The following is a 23,094-nucleotide window of genomic DNA, read 5'->3' on the forward strand; positions in this document are numbered from 1 at the left end:
AAAGTGACGTCACAAGGCAGCGAAAACAGCAATGGTTTTAGGTCAGCCAGGCTGTGCACTCGCTGATCTGCACACCTTGGCGCGTCATTGGGGGAATCCCAGGCAATAGCAAGTTTTAGCTCGTTGGATTAGAGTTTGAGGCGATCAGCGCTGGAAACAACTTTTGCTAGAACTGAAGCAAAAGCAAGCTTTCTACGACGATGTAATTCAACAATTTATTGCACAAACAAGAAGAATCGAATTATGCTATAGATGAATTTTCCTTCTGTAGTCGAGGTGTTAAACATTTTCGTTTTTACTAAGTAGTACGGCAGATAAAAGTACAGCCAACCAACATAGCAATCGACTTTCTTTTCTTGTTTATTATCGAGTTGCTTTGCTATTGTTTTTTGTTTTAACTTTCACCTGTTTGTTTCTAATTCGCTTGTACATTGCTCAAGGTGTTGCGACCGTGCCTAATCCTGGCATGAAGTAAATCATTTCCATCTCGAGCACGCTTTAACTTTCGCGTTTTTTCAGACTCCTGCTGTGTTATGGCAAGTAATATTGTTCGTTTTGATGGTCGGAAATAAAAAGTGAACTGAAGTATGTGACTTTAGAAATGCAACTTAATGTTTGATATTATTAAGTCTTTCATTCAATGCGCTGTCAAATAAATATCTATTTTGTATTCTTCTCCATTCCGACAACATTATTTTGTCAGTTCTGTTCATGTTCAGAATTTGTGCTGAAAATGCTCTCTGAACGCACCAAATTCAATGATAATTTTAAAAATTTTCTGGGGGGGGCCCCCCAGACCCCCCGCTGTTGCTTTGCCGTCACTGAACACCCTATCAAAGTGGTCACGGTACGCCACTAAATATGGCAACCTTTCTGAAAAAAAACTTAACACATCTTGGGTCACTGAGTGTCAAATGTTTATTGTCCTTTAAGCAAGTCTCAAAATCCAATAGGCCTGCACACGCGTTTTCAGCGAATCATCGCTGCATTTCTTCACAGTTTGTCAAGTTCATCTACTGACTCGTCCATACAGTGTGAAATGTCAAGCCATTTATGAAGTCGATTCAATGTGCGGAAACAATGAAGGCAGAAAAGAAACTCATTGGAATGTATATTTGACACTGTATTCTTATTAAACCGAAAAAGTGAAGGGAAAAAAGTTCACATAACACCCACTTTAATGCAGTGATCATTATCCACCAGGCATTGGTTAGTTATAATTTAGTTAAAAGTATCAGCATTGTAAGTACCTCGCTTCTACCTTTTTCTGGACGTCTGCTATGTTTGTCATATACAGTAGAACTCGGTTAATCCGGATTCGATTGGACCGGCGATTCCATCCGGATTAGGCGAAGGTCCGGATTAACCGATGACGGTTCTATCAAGCCTGACGTTACCTAGATAGAAGGGTATCGGTAAAAATCACCGAAGTTGAACGCATTAGTGTGGTCATCTGCCAATTCCGAGACGCGCGATCACCACATTAGCGACCTGGGTTTTTTTTTTCGCTGAGACTTTTCGGTCATTTGTCCGAAATGACTTGAAAAAATTCGGTCATTTTTTATTTATTTCGGTCATTTTTTCTAATGAAAATATTTCCTTTGAAGTAGCTGATACAAACGAAAATTTGCACTTCCTGACTAGCTACAACATTAAGTTTCGCTGAGAAACGTTGTCGTGTTTTATCTGAGAAAAGTTAGAACAGACAAACGTTACTTTCAGTCTTCGAAATTAACATATTTTTATTTTTGCAAAAACATTGTCAAGGTCAAACGGCAAAAGTTGAAATTGCCTCGGCAATTGCATGTGAACGTTTATTACGAAAAAAATTGTACCAAAACATGTAAAGCGAAAAGCAAAATATATACTAGAGTAGTCTATCACGACCGCACTGTTTGATTTATTGTGATGTAATAATACCAAAAACTAGCGATAAAGCGAGCAACGCGATACGCACGACTGACGGGGGAAAGTAAGTTAATTTTGGGTTGATTCAATGTTCGAGGCAACACAAATCGATTTAATTTTCCCGGCGGGTTATATTGCGTAACAACAGTACCCAATAAGAAATTTACGTTTGTTTTACATTAATTCGACATCTAGTGGCGTTGAATTATCATAAAATAACGTTAATTGCTCAACCAGGTACCAGTAACAAATTAATAGCTTCCTGCGAAAAGATTGCCTCGATTTACGTTTACACTAACATAATTTCGGCACAATTGAGATACTGCGAGCAACACAAAGTCGCGAGGCGCGATAAGGAGTAGATGCTTAGACTAATTTGACGTCTACCATCGTTGAATCAATGCAAATAGGATGATATTTTTATGAAAGATTCAATTCTCTCAGCTGGGCACGTGTCTAAGCGCCGGCGAAGTAGGAAGTAACCCAAATAAAACATCCAGCAATAGTAAGAGTCTGGTGTAGTCCAAGAAAATTATTTTTTTTTTGTAATCTTTTGGTCCTTACAAGCGCTCCTGTGGCCTCAGCATTTTTATTGCCAACGCTAATGCGCCATTCACGCATCTGCGTCGGCAATCACCTCGGCAAGTGCCGATTGCCCACGCTAATTTCGAAGACTGACTTCTGTATTTGCGTTATCACATATAATAAGACATTGGATCAACGTTTAAACACTAAGTCTACGTCTTGTATTTCCGATTGACAAGAAATCGTACAGTGGCGCAAGAAGCTTCTTTGCAATCACTGAAATCGATTTGAGCGCGTACGTATTTTTTTCGGACATTTTGACCGAATTGACAATATTTTTTTCGGACATTTTGCTAAAAAATCGGTCAATGACCGATAAATGACCGAAAAAAAAAACCCAGTTAGCGACCCAGTGACAGAGTTCTTTTGAAATGCAGTATGCATGTAAAATGAATGTATTTGTAGACTCTGCGTCTAACGCAAGAACACACTGGCAAAAGTTACATCTTCAGACATGGGTGTCGGAATAATCTATAGTCACTCAAAACTTTTGAAAACAGTTACCGAAGACGAGTTTCTATGGAAAACTTACAAAAAATCGGGCAAATCCGGATAAAGCGATAGAGAAAGCGCAACTTTTGTCCGGAATAGGCGAAGATCCGGATTAAATAATCCGGATAATCCAAAGCCGTTTCTCAAGAAAAAGATTACAAATCATTTGTACTTCCAGTTTTATCCGGATTAGGCGAAGATCCGGATTAACCGAATCCGGATTAACCGAGTTCTACTGTTTTGCTTTTTTTTTTCGTTGTGATGGTCAGAAATAAAAACAAACTGAACTGAAAGTAGCCTAGTTAGTCTGTAGCAAGATATAATCATACAGGCTACCTTGCCAAAAGATTCACAATATCAAATATCGATCTTTGATTTGTTTATTCCGTAACCTCGCAGACAAGGTCTCGCAACAGTGTATCAGCAGTACTTGTTGCACTTGAGAAGGGGTAGTGGCCCTTTGAACTGCGTTATGCTTACGCCTTTAACTCCACCGTTCCAACTAGCATTGCAATGAAATCAATGTTATATAACTAGACAGTTTAAAGGTCACTTGTGCACTCAACTTAGCACTTTTAGTCGGTTGGTTATAGAAAATTATTTATTCTACCAGATGTTTGAAACTGTTTGCGAGGATCAAAAGTGCAGTTTAGTGGAATTCTCAAATTATTTTCTTTTTCCACGAATTAAACTTGTATATTTGCAACAAGGAAAGCACCGTAAGTGTATTTGTAATCTGCAGGTCGCTGCAACAGATGCGGTTTATTGGCCAATCAGGAGGCCGGATTCAACCCAGCTTAGAAAGTTTAAGAGGTCAGATTTCTCACAACTTAAAACATTATTTGTCAAGATCAAACTTGGGAAAAAATCAGAAGACGAGTTTTGAAAGAAACTGCAACAAAATTTAGCAAATAAGGTTTGCGTACAAATTTTGGATTGCTAACTTTTCAGGTAGGCTACTTGTCAGATTTATCAAACTGTGTTGCTGTACTTGCTGACATGCTTATGAAAATTTCGACATCAAAGGCAAATGCTGCGAGTTGTGAGTAACCTGATTTGCTACACCTTTCAAGCGAAGTTTCGATCAGTCTCACTAAATTTTGCCTTTTGATTGGTCAAAATTAAACCCCCAATTTGCTCGCAGATTACAAATACGCGTACCGTGCTAACACGTATGGAAGTCAACTCAATAAACAAAGTGTGTGTTGTGCAGTTGCATTTGAAACGACTACAACAAAAAGAATCTTCATCCGTGAAGATCTCTAGCGCAACCTACCGACCATTGTACAAATAGAGTTTTCAGCAGCAAACACGTTCCGATGACGCGCAAGAGATGCGTAACATAGCCATTCGCGTAAATAACCATTCAGTCTTCTGCATAGAAAAGAATAATTCAGAAACGAGTTGTAGGCTAATGAACAGCACGCGGCCCTGACGTCCATCGCAGTACCGGTGAGCCATCTAGATTCATTCAGTCGTTTTCTGGCTGGTATCTCTGGATCGATAGGTCACACCGCTCGCTTTCAAATCTCTGACGATGCTGTTCGGCAGGCGGCCAGTGACACTGATCGCATAACAACCGGGTTTGAATTTTTCTGAAATAAAACGCCGTTAAGCTTGTGACGCGACACCAGACTGTAGCTGAAGTTTTTAATGCAGTTTTCGTATGATTTTTGCAAAAACATTTTCTTGAAAAAGTGTACGACCAATTTTGCTTTCAACATAATCTTAAATACTTGGTGGAGACAGAAGTAGAACAAAATTTAATATACCTCCACATACCGTGACAAAACATCTTCATTAGGTCACCACTATTCAGTATAGCTTAGTTTTACAAGCTACAAGCAAATAATTTTCAAAATTACAACAATCTATATTCATTATTCGATACCAAACTCACTTATTCTTTGCCATTTAGCCACCCAACTATCCTCTGGGCTCATCATCGCTATGGTTCTGAAACACAAATGAATGCAACGTTGAAATAATATTTGGTCCAGGTATAGCACAAAGAAACTTGCATAGCAGTCTTTCTTTGAATTAATTCAAAAGCACTTTTTTGGGAAAGTAAAAGCATAAACACAAAATTATTTTAGGTTTTATCAAATCTAGCATGTAAATTGCAAGTAGGTTTCAAAAAATGATGAAGAAAAAATTAGCATACACCCATCGGACGTCTCCGTCTTGAAACACCAAGGTAGTGAGCACAGATAGGAGTAAGCAATGGCTCGGTGCCATCTTCAGCAGCACTTTCCAACAAGTGGTGGGTTCCCACTGGTTGGAAAATGGAAAGTAACCTGGGAGCTTTTAAAAGACAAGAGCCTGGGAGCTTTTAAAAAATGTAACAATTTCTCATAATTATTTAAAACGTGTTGCAATAAACAAAAAAATATGCGTTGAAAGTAGGGGTGTTCAATTTCGATTAAGGTGATATTCGAAATTCGTTTTTCGTATCGGGCATATTCGAAATTATAGCCGCCCTTTCGGCTGAACGCGGTTGAAAGTAACGCGAGTAGCGCGAAATCTGTCTTGTCGCATTTTGCAAGCGAAAAAAGACTTCGACGCATGCGCATCGTCGATCACGTGACTACCACACGCTCTCGCGGGTCCAACGGCCAGTCCTGCACCAGGGATGCCAGGTTGGCATTTTTAATGCCAAATTTCTCTTAAGAATGAAGATAGCTGGGTTGTGCAATAGCAGAAAGTGTAGGCTGAGCTTTGTCGCACTTTTATCCATTTTTACCGAATTCATAGGCGCCTAAGCCGTGGGGGCAGGGCCGTAGCCAGACCGCAGAGCAAGGGGGGGCAACTTTTTTAGGGGGGGGCCGAAAAAATTTAAATGGGCAAAATCATTATCATTGTAGCTGTTGCCCGAGAATGTTGAGATTTTGCCAAGGGGGGGGGGGGCGAAATTTTTTTCAGGGGGGGAGGCCCCCCTTGACCCCTGGCTGGCTACGGGCCTGCGCATATTTCTGTGTGGGGGCAAATTTTGATGCTGTATTGATACATAAAACAATAGATGAACTAGCGATCGGCAGCAGGAAAACACTTTTTGAATGCAAACCGCAACAGCTTCGCGATAAATAATCACTAGAACGAGTTGCGATGCTACAATCCAACACCAGACAACAAAATCTGTCATTTTTACATTGATTTAATGTCTGCAGACGTTGAATCAATGTAAAAATGACTGATTTTGCTTCCTGGGACATAGCAAAAATCTACCATTTTGTGTCGATTCAATGTCATCAGATGTTGAATGCAACCAAAAACAACATAATTTGCTTACGTAGACGGAGCGTGCGTTTAGCTTTATGCGCTTGCAAACATACTCGATGTCGCTTTCGAGTCGAAACCTCTGCACTCTGCAGTGAAATGTCGCGGCAGTGAATCGCTCGCTGTGAAAATGAACTTGAAGTGTTTGGGATCCCAGCGACCTCGGCTCCAGCGGAGCGATCGTTTTCAAAAGCTGGCCTGACCGTCACGAAGCTGAGATCCCGACTGACGGGTGATCATGTCGATCAGCTTGTGTTCATAAACACCAACTTGGGCCTGGAGCTGTAGACGTTATTTTGTGTTCTTTTTTTGCAAATTTTCATGTTTTTTTTTAGCGTTTTCTAGCGAATTTTCATGTCGTTTTTTTCAATAAAATCACATTTTGCAGTTTGGTGAATAGTTGTGATATTCGAAATCGAAATTCGGAAATCGAAAATAAATTGAATTTCGAATATTGAAATAATCGAAATTGAACACCCCTAGTTGAAAGCTATTCATGCTTAAAAGGATAAATATGCTACAATGATGCTCTAATGCCATAGAGTGATTTTTTACAGGAATATTTTTTTCGTTATTTGGAAAAACAGCTTGAGCTATTTTATCTTTAATGTTCGGCACGCCGTCATAAGTAAGGACAAGGTCAGCCAGTTGTTTTGCTAAATACCACAAATGACAAACTATTTTCTCAGTTGTCGTAGAAGAGATTTCTCTTTTGGTTGGTCACGCAGTCACTCAATAGAAAATAAAATAAGTAAAAAAAAAAAACGCTGTACGAACGCAAAAAAAAAACAGAATAGGACGCCAACGAAACGGCGGACCTGGAGAGTCAAAATCTTGCAATCAGATTTCAGAAAGCGCGGAAAAAATTAACCTTTTGAAGAGCTGACCAGCGAATACCAAGGTTACTATTGCAATAACGACACAATAAGTGAATGAGAAATGTGTTTGGGATAGATGTGTTTGTGAGTGAATAAGAAATGGCTTGACAATAGTGATAAAATATCGTCCGAAGTTTTCACATTTTTTGAGCAATTTTAGAGTGAATTTTACCTTACTAAATCTATGGAAAATACGTACTGTAATTTTAAAGTTTGAAAATGCCTCGAGGGCAGCACCAAAAAGTCCTCGCAGGCCGCATGCGGCCCGTGTGTTTGAGACCCTTGCTCCAGTCTATCTATAAGAACGTTTAAATAATTGGGTTGTGGTGCCAATAATGATTTTACCACTTTTTCAAATGCAGTTACTGAAATCAGTTCAAGATTGTAGTGATGAGAAGACATATACACTACATAATTGACCTTGATAATAAAGAGTTTTTATTTGACCGGAGTGGTTCATTTGCTCCTCGAGTTTTGGAACTTGTATCAAACCACACCACATCGACCCTATCTTGTAGGGTTTCAATTGCAAGCCTGAGCTACACAAGTTCTGAGGGAAGTTTTAGCAATGACAGAAGCTGCATTTCACCTTGAACTGATACAAGTATCGGAGATATATGTTCCCATTAAGTGGAGCCTATTAAGACAGAAGGAATTTTGCCATCCAAGTAAATTGTCAAAAATTTATTGCAAGAAAACGTTTTGACAATTTCTGTTGTTATCTCCAAGTCTGCTTATAATGGTTATGAATACCCTCCCGTTCATGTACTCAACAGTTGACACACTCAGGGTAATCTCTTAAATGTCAAGTCCAAAACTTTGGATGTTTCACCTGACTGCTCTGTCTGTAATGTTTATCGAATCCTGCAAGTCTTGACAAATGCTAGCTGGTATGATTTCTTTGGGACATGCACTTCCAAGCACCAGAGTAGCATCAAAAGGTAGATGCTTCACTCCTCCAGATACGCCACTGCTTGTGACTGACTAGCTTCATTGATGCTGAAAGCTCTTAATCCAATGCACCCTGTTACCTTTTTGCTTTTGTATTCTAGCTACAGCCATCAAAGTTTAATGATGAATTGTATATAATACCTCACTTTTTTAATGACCAGATATAATTGTGAACTGTGAAAAGGTGGTTAAATCGGTCAACAAATAATAGAAAAACACCCATTTTGCAAAGTTAAAAAAACCAGCATTCTTAACAACACATGAATTTTACATGGTTTTAACATAATTTTACTCAAAGTTCACCAAGCCGTAGTGTTTCTTTTATCTATCAAATGAATATAAACAGGAATGGGATTGCTTGAGAAGTTTTGGAAATACTGTCATTTGAAACTCATGATAATTTGATTGAAATGAAAATTTTATAGGAGGTTGGGGCACTTCTAAACATCAATATTTAAAAAATATATTTGACATCAAGCCTTTGTATAGTAAATTTGGCAAGGTAATCTATAAACTTCCAGTCTACTCAACATTCAGGCAAGAAGTCCAGTATTTGATAAATATTGAGCCATTCAAACTATGTCACAATGTCGTGCATCAGGTGCACATGCATTTTTGAGTGGTGCCATCATTTTATATCGTGGTTACAGCTTGCGATGATACTCTACAAAATAAAAATTGACAAATATATACCCATCAAACAGAGAACTTGTACAATCATACACCATGTCTCGATTTCCTCTCATGTGAAGAACTTCATCACAGTTGTCACAACCATCATATTCAAATTGATCGATAGTCTGCATGACATTGAAGAGTCAAGTTTAGCGATGGTATGAAAACCAGGAGTCTCAAACTGCTCTGAGAGCCGAATTAAAGTCAAGTGAATGCAAAATCATATTGCCCAAGAAGTGATCAAGAAGTTTTGCACAATAAACTTTTCATGCAAATCCATTTATCAATCCATAAAAATTGGAAATGACTTTTGTTATCAGACAATCTGCAATCAAGCACATGGCTTTGTGATGGGATTCAAGCAAGCATGATCAATTGATCATTGTGTATTAAGAACTGTAAATCCTTCAATCAATCAATCAATCAATCGTTTATTTATCAAGAATTTTTGTTGAGATTATAGCCAGCATTTTCTACCTTTGCTCTAATAATAATTAAAATCCAGAATAAAAGTTAAGATGCCTGAAATAATCCTTTTAGTTAAGTAGATTGAAGATTTTCAGAATTTAGACCACTATACAATAGCTGACACAAACAATGCAGGAATAAATTGTGGTCGAAAAACAAAATTAAGTCTCATTAAGCACATAATAAATTTCACAATGCTAACATATGTCAAAGCTATATTGACATTATCACACTCAAAATGACATGTACTTTAGAAAACATTTACTTTTATCAAAGAGCACAACAAGCATGCTCGTAAGTTTCTCAAACTCTTTGGGACTGATTCCATTGATGCACTAGCCATGGTAAATTTTGGAAAACGAATCAAAAAGCTTAAATGAATGTAGTAGTCTAAGGCGCACCTGTTTGGTTAGGCTGAAAAAAAAGATACAGTCAGTTACTCTATCGGCTTAATGTGTATGCCTATTGCCTCTGTACAAGCAGACATAGGTTTGATACCTCACCAAGTTATGTCATAGATGTGGTCACTCTGCATAGCAACGGAATGGCCCGTTTCGGTGAGTCCGATCTCTTAACGGGGGATTTTTTCAATTGTTTTTTAAATTATCGGGTACCGTAGCCTAATTATCATTGCCGTTTTAGGGTTAGGGGTTAGGAAATCACCGAATAGTAGCAGACCCGCATCGCAATGCACTCAGCACTGATAAAATATAATTCAGGAGAATAGTGTATCGTACTTGAATTGAAATTGTCTGACTTTGTAACGTGCTGAGAACAACATATTTGTCTGCAATGAATACAGTGACACGTAATCACACATGTGACTTGTTTTTTGGTCTTCAATGTAGAAAAACACCTTTTAAAAAATAGAATTAAAAATGGCATCCTGATTGTCAAGCAGCATTACAATAAATATGTCAACAAGAAGTGCTTTTATCTAGATCCGCGTGTTGTTGCTGTCATCACAATACTTACTTGTGTTTTTTTACAGATAGTTTTACTGTATTAGGCGGATCGCGCAGAATTATTCTACCAGAATAACAGTGGTGTTCGGATACATTTTGGAATTAAAACAGTCAATCACAAAATGCATTAATGCAATGTTAATACACACAACAATACCACCAAATTATGAGTATGAAAATATGAGTATGAAAAGTAACATCTTTCTAATAAAAAAGAGTAACTGTTCAAGTTAACAAATACGATTTTTAGAGGTTCATCAACCTGTGAAATGTCACCAACGGCATACACCGTTTACGGGAGCAAGTCTTTTAGGCGCTGGTCTAATAGGCGCGCACACTGTGGCGTCTGGATATTTAGGTGTGGAGCACTGTGGCGCCCGGTCATTTAGGTGCTATTCCTAGTAAAGTCTGTAGATTGTATCAGCTTGGCAGCTTGCCAGAAAATTACATCATGGCTTAGGGGTGAGTGAGTGAATGAAGCTGTGTGTGAAGCTGCTGTGTGTGAAGAAGCTGTGTGTGAAGCTGCAGTGAGTGAAGCTGCTAAAACTGGCAATGCTTTTCACACAAAATATTACATTGAACAGAAAAATATATTGTTGTTTTATTGATTTATTATTGTTTTATTTGTTGTTAGTCCAGGTTTGCGTTGGTGAAAGCTTTATCAATAAATTATCGAAGCTTCCGAACATTATTGAGTTCATTTTTAGTTAACTCTTTCGCGACCACGGACGTATACACACATCTTAGGATTTTTGCCATAATGACCAAGGAAGTATCCCGACGTCCAAGGTTAAAAGGTAGCCTATTTCAAGCAAAAAAATAATGTAAATGATGGCAGATCCATAGTCTTTGCCTGTCCTTTTTTGGCTAATTAAAAAAAAATATTTTGGCGGTGCAGTTATCAGATGAGGACTTCTTAAAGATGGGGACACAGTGGATTTTTTTTCTTTCACTCATTGGAACTGGCAGTCAAATCTGGCTAGGCAACCCTTTACTTTGGAATTTCTCGATCAAAAAGACTGTAGGCTAAATTATGTAAACTTTTTGCTTAAAATTTTCCAAATTTCTCCATAATCATTCTGCTGTACCTCCTAAAGCATTGCGCGCAGAAACGAAGTAAATTTTTTCTCATGTGCAGAATTGTTTTGGCATTCGATTAAACTACATATATTTTCATATTATTGTATTATGCTTGGGTAGTAAAAATTATAATGAAGTACACTTTTCTGCCAATTTTTAATTTTTTTTAGAAATTAGAAAAAATACCGTTTGGAGTTGCTAGTTGTACATAGAATGTTTTAAATTTTATTGCAAAGCTTTGCATCTTCGGATAGCTGAAGATGTATATATGCTTTCATTTGATGTCAAGATTGTGCATCTACGTCGATCACATGACATGTTTTTACCACGTAAATATAACAGATTTGTGTGAAAAATGTCTGGTAATTTAGATTAAATATAAATTTAGATTAAATATAAATTACTTCTGCTCGGGATGGATTGGCCATGTGACGAGAACGCGTAAGACGCTCTACTACTGTTCACATGAATACATTTCTACAGGGCATATAGGCTACACCTTGGCTACAAGTTGCAAGCATAATGGTGAGACTTCGCTCGTTATTAAACCTAGTCCGAGTTTTGACGGAAAACTAAGTTACTCTTCACTCAAGCCTACCGCCCGCTTGAGTAGGCTACAGCCTACGGTACATTTTTTACTGGTGTTTAGTTATTATTTGACCTAACTAAAAGTGAACTCATACATGTTCGGAAACTTGAATAATTTATTGATAAAGCTTTTGCCGGCGCAAACCTGGACTAACAACAAATAAATGCTGAACACGCGCATTAAAAAAACAACATATTTTTCTGTTCAATATAACATTTTATGTGAAAATCATTGCCGGTTTAAGCAGCTTCACTCACGGAAGCCATAACATGTTTTTCTGTTCAATATAACATTTTGTGTGAAAAGCATTTCCGGTTCAAGCAGCTTCACCCATATATTTTTCTGTGTAATATAACATTTTGTGTGAAAAAGCATTGCCAGTTTAAGCAACTTCACTCACTGAAGCCATGACCAACAACGCACACGCATTAACAAAACAATATATTTTCCTGTTCAATATAATATTTTGTGTGAAAAGCATTGCCCTACGCCCCTACCTGCCAAGCTGATACAACCTACAGACTTTACTAGGAATAGCACCTAAATGAACGGGCGCCACAGTGCTCCGCACCTAAATATCCAGACGCCACAGTGTGCGCGCCTATTAGACCAGCGCCTAACTGTCAGCGCCTAAAAGACGTGGACCCCCGTTTACAGCCGTTCACTTGGAACTGACACCAACCAACAGGCATATGCCGTTTTCAGTATCGAGTTGCTTATATTGAAGTATCAGCCACGATATACTCTTTTGCTCACATAAAAAGATGCTGTGAAAAAGAAAAACTGTCTGGAAACTCTGATCAATCCAGTGTGAAAACAGTCATTATCATGGCACCAATTGCACTAATGCAACTGCAGTTTGTAGCAGAGTTGCTGGATAGTGTTATGGGACAACATATTATAAAAATAGTTTGAGATTTGAAACGATTTGGTGGCAACAAAAATAAAGTTAAAACCAGACAAAAATCTGTTGAAACCTGGTGTAATTTGGACAAAACTACACAATTTGAGATAAAAATTCTGAAAATTTGACACAAAAAAAGTTTTGAAATAAAACAAAAACCAGAGAATAACTTCAACCACATCTTCTATGTTGGCAATAGAAAGTTTTTGCCTTATTGAAAAAAGTATATATATCTTTTACTGACCGTCGTAATGCCTGGTGAAACCAAACTGTGGACAAGGAATCAGAAAAAACAATGATTTCTAATTCAACAAAATATGTGTCTTGAGACACTTTTGCATAAATTATTGTGGATGACACAGTAGGCTAATGAGTGAGTACAGGTTTATTGCTACAATTTATAAGGTTTGAAAATCTAGTATAATGTTGTGGCATCTGGTGTAATTTCACGAGTTTTTTGGTATCAAACCTGTTGGAGAATTTGGCAACACTGGTTTGTGGAATTGGTAGAGATAGTATTGCTTTTTCCTTATTTATAAATATTCTTACAGTAAACAACAACAAATCTATAGTCATTTGTGAAAGAAAAAACTGTTATTGTAAACGCATTTTAAACTAACCTCAGCGCGATGTGCAATTTTTGACAAAAAAATTGACAATACAAAAACAACTTCATTTCCCAACTTAGATGATCGTTAACAGGTTAAAAAAATGGTCGCAAATATGCACATAGACTATACATATAGCTCAAGTTAATCATTCAGTTTGATGATTTTTGATCACAAAGTGTTGTATACTTAACTCATGGCGGCCTAGGCCCTATATGCAAAGACCCTGCCAAAATGCTACGATAAGTTATAGGCCTAGGCTAGTAATGACATTATCTAAAGTTGGTTTTGTCCCTATTAGTGGGGGTGGCCGATTCTTTCCTTGCAGCAATTGCCTTTGCTCCTATTCTCCATTGCATAGTCTTCCTTTAGTCCGACTTTGTCTCCTTCTTCACCTGTTCTATTCATGTTATTGTTGGACATCCCAACTTCCTCTTTCCATCTACCTTTGAAGTCAATGCCTTTCAAAGAAACCTTCCTTCATTCCTCTTTAGAACATGATACATGACTATACCATCTTACTCAGTTTGCCTTGGTAAGTTATTCAATTTCAATAGTCTCCTTCATTTCAACTATATCCATCCTTTCTTGATTCTTTTTCTCCCTTATGGTCTTTATTGGGTGCAACCTAATTCGTACCATGAACAATTTGTACCGTCAGTTCGTACCTTGAAAAGATCGAGAGAAAAAATTAAAAAAAGCCGTAGTCGCTGATTGCAGTTTCCGCAAACATTTTTAAAGGGTTAGGGTATCGGTATCCACAAACAAACATACTGAAAAGATCGAGAGAAAAAAATAGAACAAAGCCGAAGTCACTGATTGCAGTTTCCGTTTTTCCGCAGTTTCCGCAAACATTTTAAAATTTCCCGTAATGCAAACATTTTAAAATTTCCAGTTATGATCCTAAGAGTTTGCCGAAGTCGTTGATCGCAGTTTTCGCAAACATTTTAAAAGGGTTAGGGTTGATCGGAGTTTACGCAAACATTTAAAAAAAGTTAGGGGTTAGAGTTGATCGGAGTTTCACCAAACATTTTAAAATTTCTTTAAATCAATCAATCTAGTTTATTTCGGCATAGAATGATCCTAAGAGTTTTTGTTTGTTTGCAGAAAATTTTAAAATGTTTGCGGAAACTGCGATCAGCGACTTCGGCTTTTTTTTTAATTCTTTCTCTCGATCTTTTCAAGGTACGAACTGACGGTACGAATTGGGTTGCATCCGTCTTTATTCCACAGCCCACACATTACTCAACCATTGCCAATGAAATTTTGATTTCAAAATCTAGGCTACTCTTTTCTTTTTGAAATAATTGTTTTGAGAAACCAAATTGCTTAAGTGTGAACGCTGAATGTCATATCAGTGCAACTACAAGTTGCTAAAATACGGTAGCACTTACAATTACAAATTACAATGTTACCGTACTGGCGTACTGTCCAGTGTTGCCAGATTTTTTTTTAAAAAAGAGCCCAAAAATGCGCCAAAGCAACTTAAAAGTAGCCCAATTTGCCGTCGCGACGTCGACGGTTGAGCAACGAAGGCGCAGGCTTTCTAGGGGGTTTTTGGGCATGCCCCCAAGAGTCATGGACAAAGCAACATCTTTGTCCATCATGCTGATTGTGTAGATACAAAATACATACATTAATACAACATACAATAAGTACAATGTTCAATATTGAATCAAGCATTGTTCAACAGAAAAAAACTTAGACGAGCCAATGCTATACAAACTTCATACAAATTCCTATTTTCAAATTCAAGATACAAATGGTTCCATAGTAGATGCTAATGCATGGCATAAGCCCGTCAACTCAGATGAACTACCAAGAACCAACACCCAACAAAATTCTATCATCAACTGCTGAAGCTTCATTTTCATATATAGAGCTGTCATGCTTCCGCATTGATGACCGGGGATCAAACAGCATTTTTCCAATTGTTGCAGCAAAGTTCTGATCCTCACAATCGCTGACAAAAGTTGAAGTCCGATACGATTTCGCAGTTTGGTTTTGATTGCAGAAACTCTCGAAAAGGCTCGCTCAACTACCGTAATGCATTGCTGATTGGTATAGGCTACATTGTTAAGTGCCAATTGAGCAACTTCTCTAAATTTATACTCCCCTGCAGCATTTCTAAACTCGTACACCTTGGTACAAAAAATACAAGAATCTATCATTGTTTTTCAATCATACAAGGAAGACCAGTTTACATTCAGTAAGTTTCTCCACTGACATTCAATTTTTCCCACTTTAATTTATAGCTTAGACAGCAATAAAAGCTTCAAAAATTATGGTACGGTTCCGTACTAAACCAAGATCATAACTACCCTATAATTTCCGATATTCGATACAAGTGCAATTTCGCTTTCGCCACTCGCCAGTCAGTCCTTCCATTCTCCCGGATGAAAATGAATACAGCATTGCTGTAACAACAGTCAAAGCTGCTAATGGTCAGCAGTAAAATCAATCCTCATGCCGAATCAAAAAAATAACGTCATTTTTTCCGTAATAAACCGAAACTTTACCCACATTTTCAAAGGCTGGTCGGATTCTACCAATTATTCAGTACTGCCAACTCAAAATTCACTGTCAAACAACTTAAAATTCTGCCAAATTTAGGCGCCGTCTCGCGCCAAATCAGAGACTAAAAGTAGCCCAAAAAAGCGCAAGTCGCAAACCAACATTTTTTGGCGCCAAGCCCAACTAAAAGTAGCCCAATTGCAGATAAATCGCCCAATCTGACAACACTGGTACTGTCACAAGAACGAAAGAAGTCAAATCTTCACTTTTTACTAGTGTTGCCAGGTGCTCGTCAGATTTCGACACAAGTGCCAAAATCGACTTCCATATTTGCAGGGTGACAACAGCGCCAAAGCAGTCTAAAATCACACAACACACACATAGCAGCACAATGAATTTATTTAACAGCTATTATTATTATATTAATCAGACTATTTATTCAAAATACTGATTTTAATTGTAAAGACGGAAGACTTTAGGCGTGACTTTAGTTTAGAACCAAACCTGCTTCGGTTTGGTTTTTAACTCTTTATCCTCTTACTGACAAAGCCTTGATAGGATATTCCTGATAGTTTCGCACGCTTGTAGATGCTGTTGACGCAGGGCCGGTTACCGAAATTTACAGAATGAAGTTTTCCAATTGTTGTTTCTTGTTGGTGTTGTTGCCGGGGAATTAATCCATCCACTAGGTGCCGCTGAATGGAGAGGAATCCTGAAATGCGTTGCTTAATTAAAGTGCCCCTGACAGGTTGGATCCAAGTATAATAACTTTTTAAAGCATTTCCTAGCGCAGACTTACACTTAGCGAAATTTTTAATCTTAACCTTGTAGCTCGACTGGTTAGGGCGTAATTTAATCAAACGACTGCTCCGCAGCGCCACCACAGGGGAAACTCCATATTCCACTGCTCTGGGACGACTTTGGTGGTATTACGTCGTCCTAAGTCAGTGGTTCCCAAACTTTTTTGAACGCGACCCAAATTTGAGTTCTGTTAGCATCTAGCGACCCAAGACACAGGTAACCTGTACAGTGGCGTAGTCAAGGGGGGGGGGGGGGGTTTGGGGGTTACAACACCCCCTTTGGCACGTGTGTGACGTCACGATATTGAGAATGATGCTTTCAGTCTAAAAAAAATTGCCTAATTTTAAACAAAATTGCATTAAAAGAGCGAGTTTTGCCAATAATAAACATTCAAAGATCTCAGCCAGGAATTAGCAACAAGAAAACACAGAGACTTAGCTTTATTTCCGAAAAATGCCGAAGAAAACATGATCTTATCCTTTTGCTATGTTACCGGACAGCACCATTTTACAGGAATATTCGTACCCACATTTTTGTTGAAAATGCTCTCAGAATGCATCAAATTCAAAGTAATTTTTCAAAAGTTTCTGGGGGAGGGCCCCCACACCCCCCGCCGCTGGGTGGTCAAAACCCCCCTTTTCAAAATTCCTGGCTACGTTACTGAACCTGTATAATTAATTTTACCACTCCACTGTTTTTGCAATCTTTGCCTGCTATAAACAAGACACAGACAATCAGTTGTAGGGTGGTCTGCTGTAGCTCGTCTTCCTCATGAGACTAAGCAAAAGTGCTAGATTCGTTGCTGAGTCGAACCGGCTTGGCTCCAGTGCCTTGTCGGTGCTTAAAAATACGCTCATATTTTGCATGCATCGGATGTATCTTTAACTTGTTCTTCTTTAAGAATTCGTTTGACAACATTTTGCATCACAGCCTACGTAGTGGCTTGCCAGCACCAGGGTCGCAGAAAAAATGAACTTCAAATTAAGAAAAAATAGTTTAGAAATCTTAAATTGTCAACTTAAAGAATAATTTACGTTTCCCGTGATTTATTGAAGGAAGTGACTGGAATGCCGGGAAAACTGCTTGCCATATTGATTTTGATAAGAGAAGCCAAATAAAAGCATACTATGAAGCAATAATTGTCGATGTTGGGATTAAAACAACTCAATAGAAAAAAAAGTTTATTTATAAATTAATTTACAACAGTCCGATTTTGGCAGATTTGGATCGTCTCTGCACGACCCATTTTTTGACCCTTTGCGACCCATGTTTGGGTCGCGACCCATAGTTTGGGAACCACTGTCCTAAGTGGACGTCGTTAGCAACGGATGAAACAAACGCTTCCTAGATGTAATTGGTGGATCACAATTTGGTCGGAGTTGGTACCACAAGCGGTTGCTTTTTTCGAAGATTTATTGTTTTTTGCAGTTTAATAAAACTGTACTGGATACGTTCCTACAAAACCTAAAATATACTTGAAGTGAAAAATGAAGAAATCGTAGCCTACGAATCATCATTCATATTTAATTCATCATCACTATTCAAAAATAAATAAAAGTTCTCTCTCTCTCTCATAATGTTCCTTCAGTTGGCCATTGAAACCCGGTGTAGCGGCCATCTGGATCTGGAAAATTGTTTCGGATTCGCCAAACAATGCATGACGGCATCACAATCCGATTGTTGCTTCCGAGAGCATCACCCTGTAGTATACACTCCAACACATGCCTGTAGGCATTTTTACTTTAGTGGTATTAACAAAATCATCTTCAGTGATGTGAACATATAAGTTACGACTAGTCTTGTATGGCCCATCCCACTTTCGAACACTTGAAGAAAACTTTGATCATGTTCTTCTCAGTACTTTGTTTTGTGGGAAAGTGGGAAAAGAAAGCACACGGTCTTTGTCACTGACAATGTCACATAAACAGCAATTTGTAGGCATTGCCTCAACCATAAATTAAAGGTGCTGTTTGTGAGATACTGTTGTTACACTGCAAATGGCTATAGCCAGATTAGGACAAATAAAAAAGTATGAAAATTGTAGCCCTATGAAACTGCAATTTCAATTGAATTGAGATGCTGTTTGATAAAAGTAAACTCAACCTATTTGATCGAAACCTGATAGTAATAATATGTTCACTTTTTCATTTCGGTAATTCTTAATTTGCACATGCTTTAGACCAGTGGTTCTTAACCTATGGGTAATTACCCACATGTGGGTAATTTCAGGATAGCAGGTGGGTAATCAGCTGAACCAGAATATTTAGAATTATAGATGTAACAAACAATGTCACAGCTGTAAGTGGTAAAGTTGCTTTATTACTTATGCTTTTTTTATTATTTGAGTCCGTTCAAAACAACCAAACAAGCACAGTGATATTTTATCATTTTTAGAATTGTTTCGTCATAGTGATTTATTTTTCGCATCATTTTTGTTGCCGGTTTTATGTAAGCTAAAACCTCAATTGCTAAGGTAACAGGGATCAGTAAGTCAGTAGATGTAACAGAAAATATATTTCGCACTTGTTAGTGCATCGTCAGTTCTGATAAAGGGCAGTTAAGTTGTTATTTAAAACATTACTTGTAGGTTTTAACTGCCCTTATCAGAACTGACGATGCACTAACAAGTGCGAAATATATTTTCTGTTACATCTACTGACTACTGATCCCTGTTACCTTAGCAATTGAGGTTTTAGCTTTCTAGATATGGAACAGGGATCGTTTCAGAACAAGACTAGGTCAGAAAGCGAGGCAGACTCCGACTCAGCTCAGGAGCAGCCTAGAGCAGTTAGCTACGGTTTTATGTATTTCATTTTTGTGACATAATAGTAAGATTTTTCTTGTATAATCAGTTCAGTTACAGTTGTTTTATAAGCAAGCTTGATGGCTGCGTTGCTGTTAGCAGTTGTTTGAAGTAGTTTATATAGCTAAGTGTACATTTAGAGTTAGTGTTGAGACGAGCGAGCTATATTCTTTTGAAGGTGAAAGCTTGGGAAAATGATAGGGAAAGCATATCCAAAAGTTGTGCAAAACCACTAACATTGTTGACTATGTTCCCTTCCACTTATCTCTGTGAATCAGCATTTCCAAGTGTTGTTGCTTTGAAGTCAAAATTTCGAAACAAGCTGTTAGATCTGAAGTCAGATTTGCTTTGTGCAGTATCCAAAATCGCACCCAATATTGCATCAATTGTACACAAAAAAAAGCGCAAATGTCTCACTGAAACTATTGATGCCGTTCTTTACATTAAATGTTGTTTTTGTTGAATAACGCTGTTTTATATTTTTAATATGGTAAAATAGATAAAATTAGATTTTGGGTAATGGGACTTTGATCTGGACAGAAATGGGTAATAAGGGAAAAAAGGTTAAGAACCCCTGCTTTAGACCAACAGAGCCCCACACATTCACGTTTTGCAGTAGCCGTAGCCTACCATACTTTACCAAGACCAAGTCATCACAGAGAAAGAATGTATCCTTCCCGCTTACTGTGACGTCACAGCGGTGTTGCCGTTTTTATTTTCGCAATTGAATGAGTGCCAGATTCGCCGATGTCAACGAAAGTTTGCAAGCGTGTAACTTAGTAGCCTGTTGATATTTTGTGGGATTTGCTGGTCAGGGAAGTTTGTTAGTGTTATCTTTTTGGTATCTTAGGTAAATTTAGCGAATTTATTTTCCTGTCAGAGGCACTTTAAGCGCACACCCCAAAAGACGAACCAGCGCGGCGTAATCTTGAGTCGAGCGCGTAACCACTGAGCTAACGGAGCGGATTTCAATACGAATTAAGCCCGGAAAACTTATATTAAGAAACTGCCGCGAATTCTTCGGATATAACGCATTTTTTTTACAAGTGTCTTGATTTGGGCCCGGAGGTTCTCACTGTTACAAGGCTTAAAATATCCTCTTAATTCTTAAACGGCTCTGCTAACGAGCTTAGTCGAGATTTCTTTTCTTCCTTTTGCCGTGGAAATCGATACGAGATTCATTAGGCTATGGAATTAAATTGCTTCAACTGGTTAAAAGATGATCGTATTTTCGAAAAGAAACATTTTTTATCAGACTGTATCAAAAGTTAAACAAGAGCAATCAAAACAGTGTAGTGAACGGCTCGTATGCAATATGTTAGTCCAATTTGTTTGTTTTTTCTTTAGTAAGAATTCTATCAGACATCTGAAGTGGGCTACTATAGGCAAAATAGCCAAGCCAAACTTTGCTTATCCTCGTGTCATAACTTATGTCATAGTTTTGGAAAAGAGTGGTTTTATAATTAAAGCTAATCTTTATATCTTTTTTAAATTTAAAAACAACGACCGCCACTCGTTGCAACAAGGGGTTGAACAGTTATTTTTTGACGTTTGTAAACATTTCCAAATCTAAAAGTTTCAGACGAGCCTTCGTATCAAATAATCTTGGCTGAGCTGGTCTGTCTAGACTAGAGTACTAACTTTACCACCGTTAGAAAGCGCTGGACGCTTTACTTTTCTTGTGAACAGTTGAAAACAAAAGTTTTTCTAGTTATTTTATCAACTCAAATTTAAATTTTCAATCACGAGGCCTGAAGAAACAACATGTCAAAGTTTTAATGGTTGTAAAAGTATATTTTTGAAAATATTTGAGATTCATTGAAAAATTTGGTTAGTTTTTGATCATTGTGACCTTCAGGGCAAAGATCTTGCTGATGACCACCACTTTATCCTACAAAAACTGCTACATCTGACGCAGAAGAGCGTGGAGGACAGATTTCGGCTGAGCGATGAGGAGAAAGAGTCAACAAAAAGAGAGTGGTTTCAGTGGCCAGCGCTGATGACAGGAAGCATCATTGATAACTATATCAATCCTTTGGATAAATCTCTATATCCTCAAGAAAGCAAGTCTAGCGCTATTGCGGATCTCCCTCATTTTCAGGCGTCTTGGGTTCTTGGGTATCGGTACCAATCAACAACATCAACAGAAGACTCAGTAGTGTTGTTAAAAAATAAAACAATGTGCCAAGTTTTTTAGGTTGCCAAGAGTTTTAGAAGAGCTAGCTTCAACTAAATACAAAAATAGTCAGCCTCAACTATAAATAATTTATTGTTTCCTTTATTTAAATATGAAAATTTGTTTTTAAATTTCAATTACAAACTCTTAAATCACTTATCACATACATTCACATCTGTATTTTAAACCAACTGATAAGCTAATGAGTCTTTTTGTGGTGTAAAAAATAAGTGATTTTTTTGAGATATGGGCTACATTGATATTTTGTTGTGGTTTAAGTAACGCAATACACTAACGCTTTTCTTGAGACAATCCACTCCTTTGTATTGCTTGGGCACTCTTTATAGTTTTACGTTGTGTTGGAGCCTATATTTAGGAGAAAATGTCTTTCGACTACCTTTTACACATCGATATTATAGCATTACGTAATATTTACACAGTTTGCTTTTCAAAGAAGCAGAAGCTGCCGAAGCTGACACGACCGGTAAAAATCCCGGTGGGCATTTGGTCACGTACCTCTCCCCTCCAAACCAAAATTTGAAAAAATACGTATCATTTTTTTTTAATTCTCGTATTCAACCCTGTTTTACTGTAGGCTATTAACCTAATCGGCGGCATTGGATGCGCATAGCTTTGATAGCGAATATAACGGGTAAACATTTTCATGTGCTCAAAAAAAAAAAACTAGGAAAACAATGCTTTATTCCGACGTAAATCTATTGCTCACTCAACTAGTTAAGACAGGGGTCACCAACCTTTTTTGCATGCGGGCCACGTTGGCACTAAGGAGAGCTGTGACGGGCCGCACTAATAAAATTTTAGGCAGGTTGACTCTTATGCTAGAAAAGAACGCAAGGCGTACCCAGTATCCAGAGTTACATGTTGTTAATATTATCTTAGAATACTGCAGCAACAAAATTAGTGGAACAAAGCTACTGCGAGGCCAAGTTCCTTTAACAACAGTTTTGACTTCTTCAACAATGCCTAATAAACGAAGCCACTTGTTTTGCGCACTTTAGCGAGGCGAGCGGTTTCACCAGAATATTCATCGCCAAGCAAGAGTGGTGTTGTCACTCCGCTTCACAAAAGATATCTTACAATTAACAGATTCAGTAACAAGAAAACGTTTGACACATCGCAATACAGGCAACAACAGTGACCTGCACACATATCAGCGAAAAATAGGCTCCAATAACAAGGAAAAAGAAACCAGGCACCATGAAACAAACGCTTGTGGAAATCACCGAAAAAACGTTTCTATCGTAACTCATGAACAGTGTTCCCTATAAAAAAGCAATGAGTTGGTTTTTCATCCTTTTTGTGAGAGTCTATAAAATCGTCTTTCTTAGATTAATTATTGGACAACTGTCACTTGCAGTTCTTATCAGCATGGCAAGAATTGTTGATTAACAACATTTTGC

The 23,094-nt window shown here is 37.9% G+C and overlaps 1 protein-coding gene across 1 annotated transcript; it reads right to left on the minus strand.

Moving 5' to 3' along the window:
• Nucleotides 1-972: 972 nt before the first annotated feature.
• LOC145785395 (transcription elongation factor SPT4-A-like) lies at nucleotides 973-10,229 on the minus strand. The gene is made up of 6 exons (XM_082597051.1): nucleotides 10,209-10,229; nucleotides 9,499-9,647; nucleotides 8,784-8,890; nucleotides 4,886-4,941; nucleotides 2,843-4,580; nucleotides 973-1,491 (listed from the first exon to the last, which is right to left on the minus strand). The coding sequence occupies exons 2-5, from the start codon at nucleotides 9,574-9,576 to the stop codon at nucleotides 4,453-4,455; spliced, it is 369 nt and encodes a 122-aa protein (XP_082453177.1). The 5' UTR covers nucleotides 9,577-9,647; nucleotides 10,209-10,229; the 3' UTR covers nucleotides 973-1,491; nucleotides 2,843-4,452.
• Nucleotides 10,230-23,094: the final 12,865 nt, after the last annotated feature.

The sequence above is a fragment of the Aplidium turbinatum genome, chromosome 16, assembly GCF_918807975.1.
Source record: "Aplidium turbinatum chromosome 16, kaAplTurb1.1, whole genome shotgun sequence".
NCBI lineage: Eukaryota > Metazoa > Chordata > Ascidiacea > Aplousobranchia > Polyclinidae > Aplidium > Aplidium turbinatum.

Bases quoted from the DNA above. Each gene is read 5' to 3' on its own strand.
- LOC145785395 (XM_082597051.1), bottom strand. From the start codon at position 9,576: ATGGCTAGTGCATCAATGGAATCAGTCCCAAAGAGTTTGAGAAACTTA. The intron at 4,942-8,783 runs GTATATATTTGT...TTTGTGTTTCAG, and splicing joins ACAAGTTCTCTGTTTGATGG to AACCATAGCGATGATGAGCC. The intron at 4,581-4,885 runs GTGAGTTTGGTA...GTTTTATTTCAG, and splicing joins GGCTAAATGGCAAAGAATAA to AAAAATTCAAACCCGGTTGT.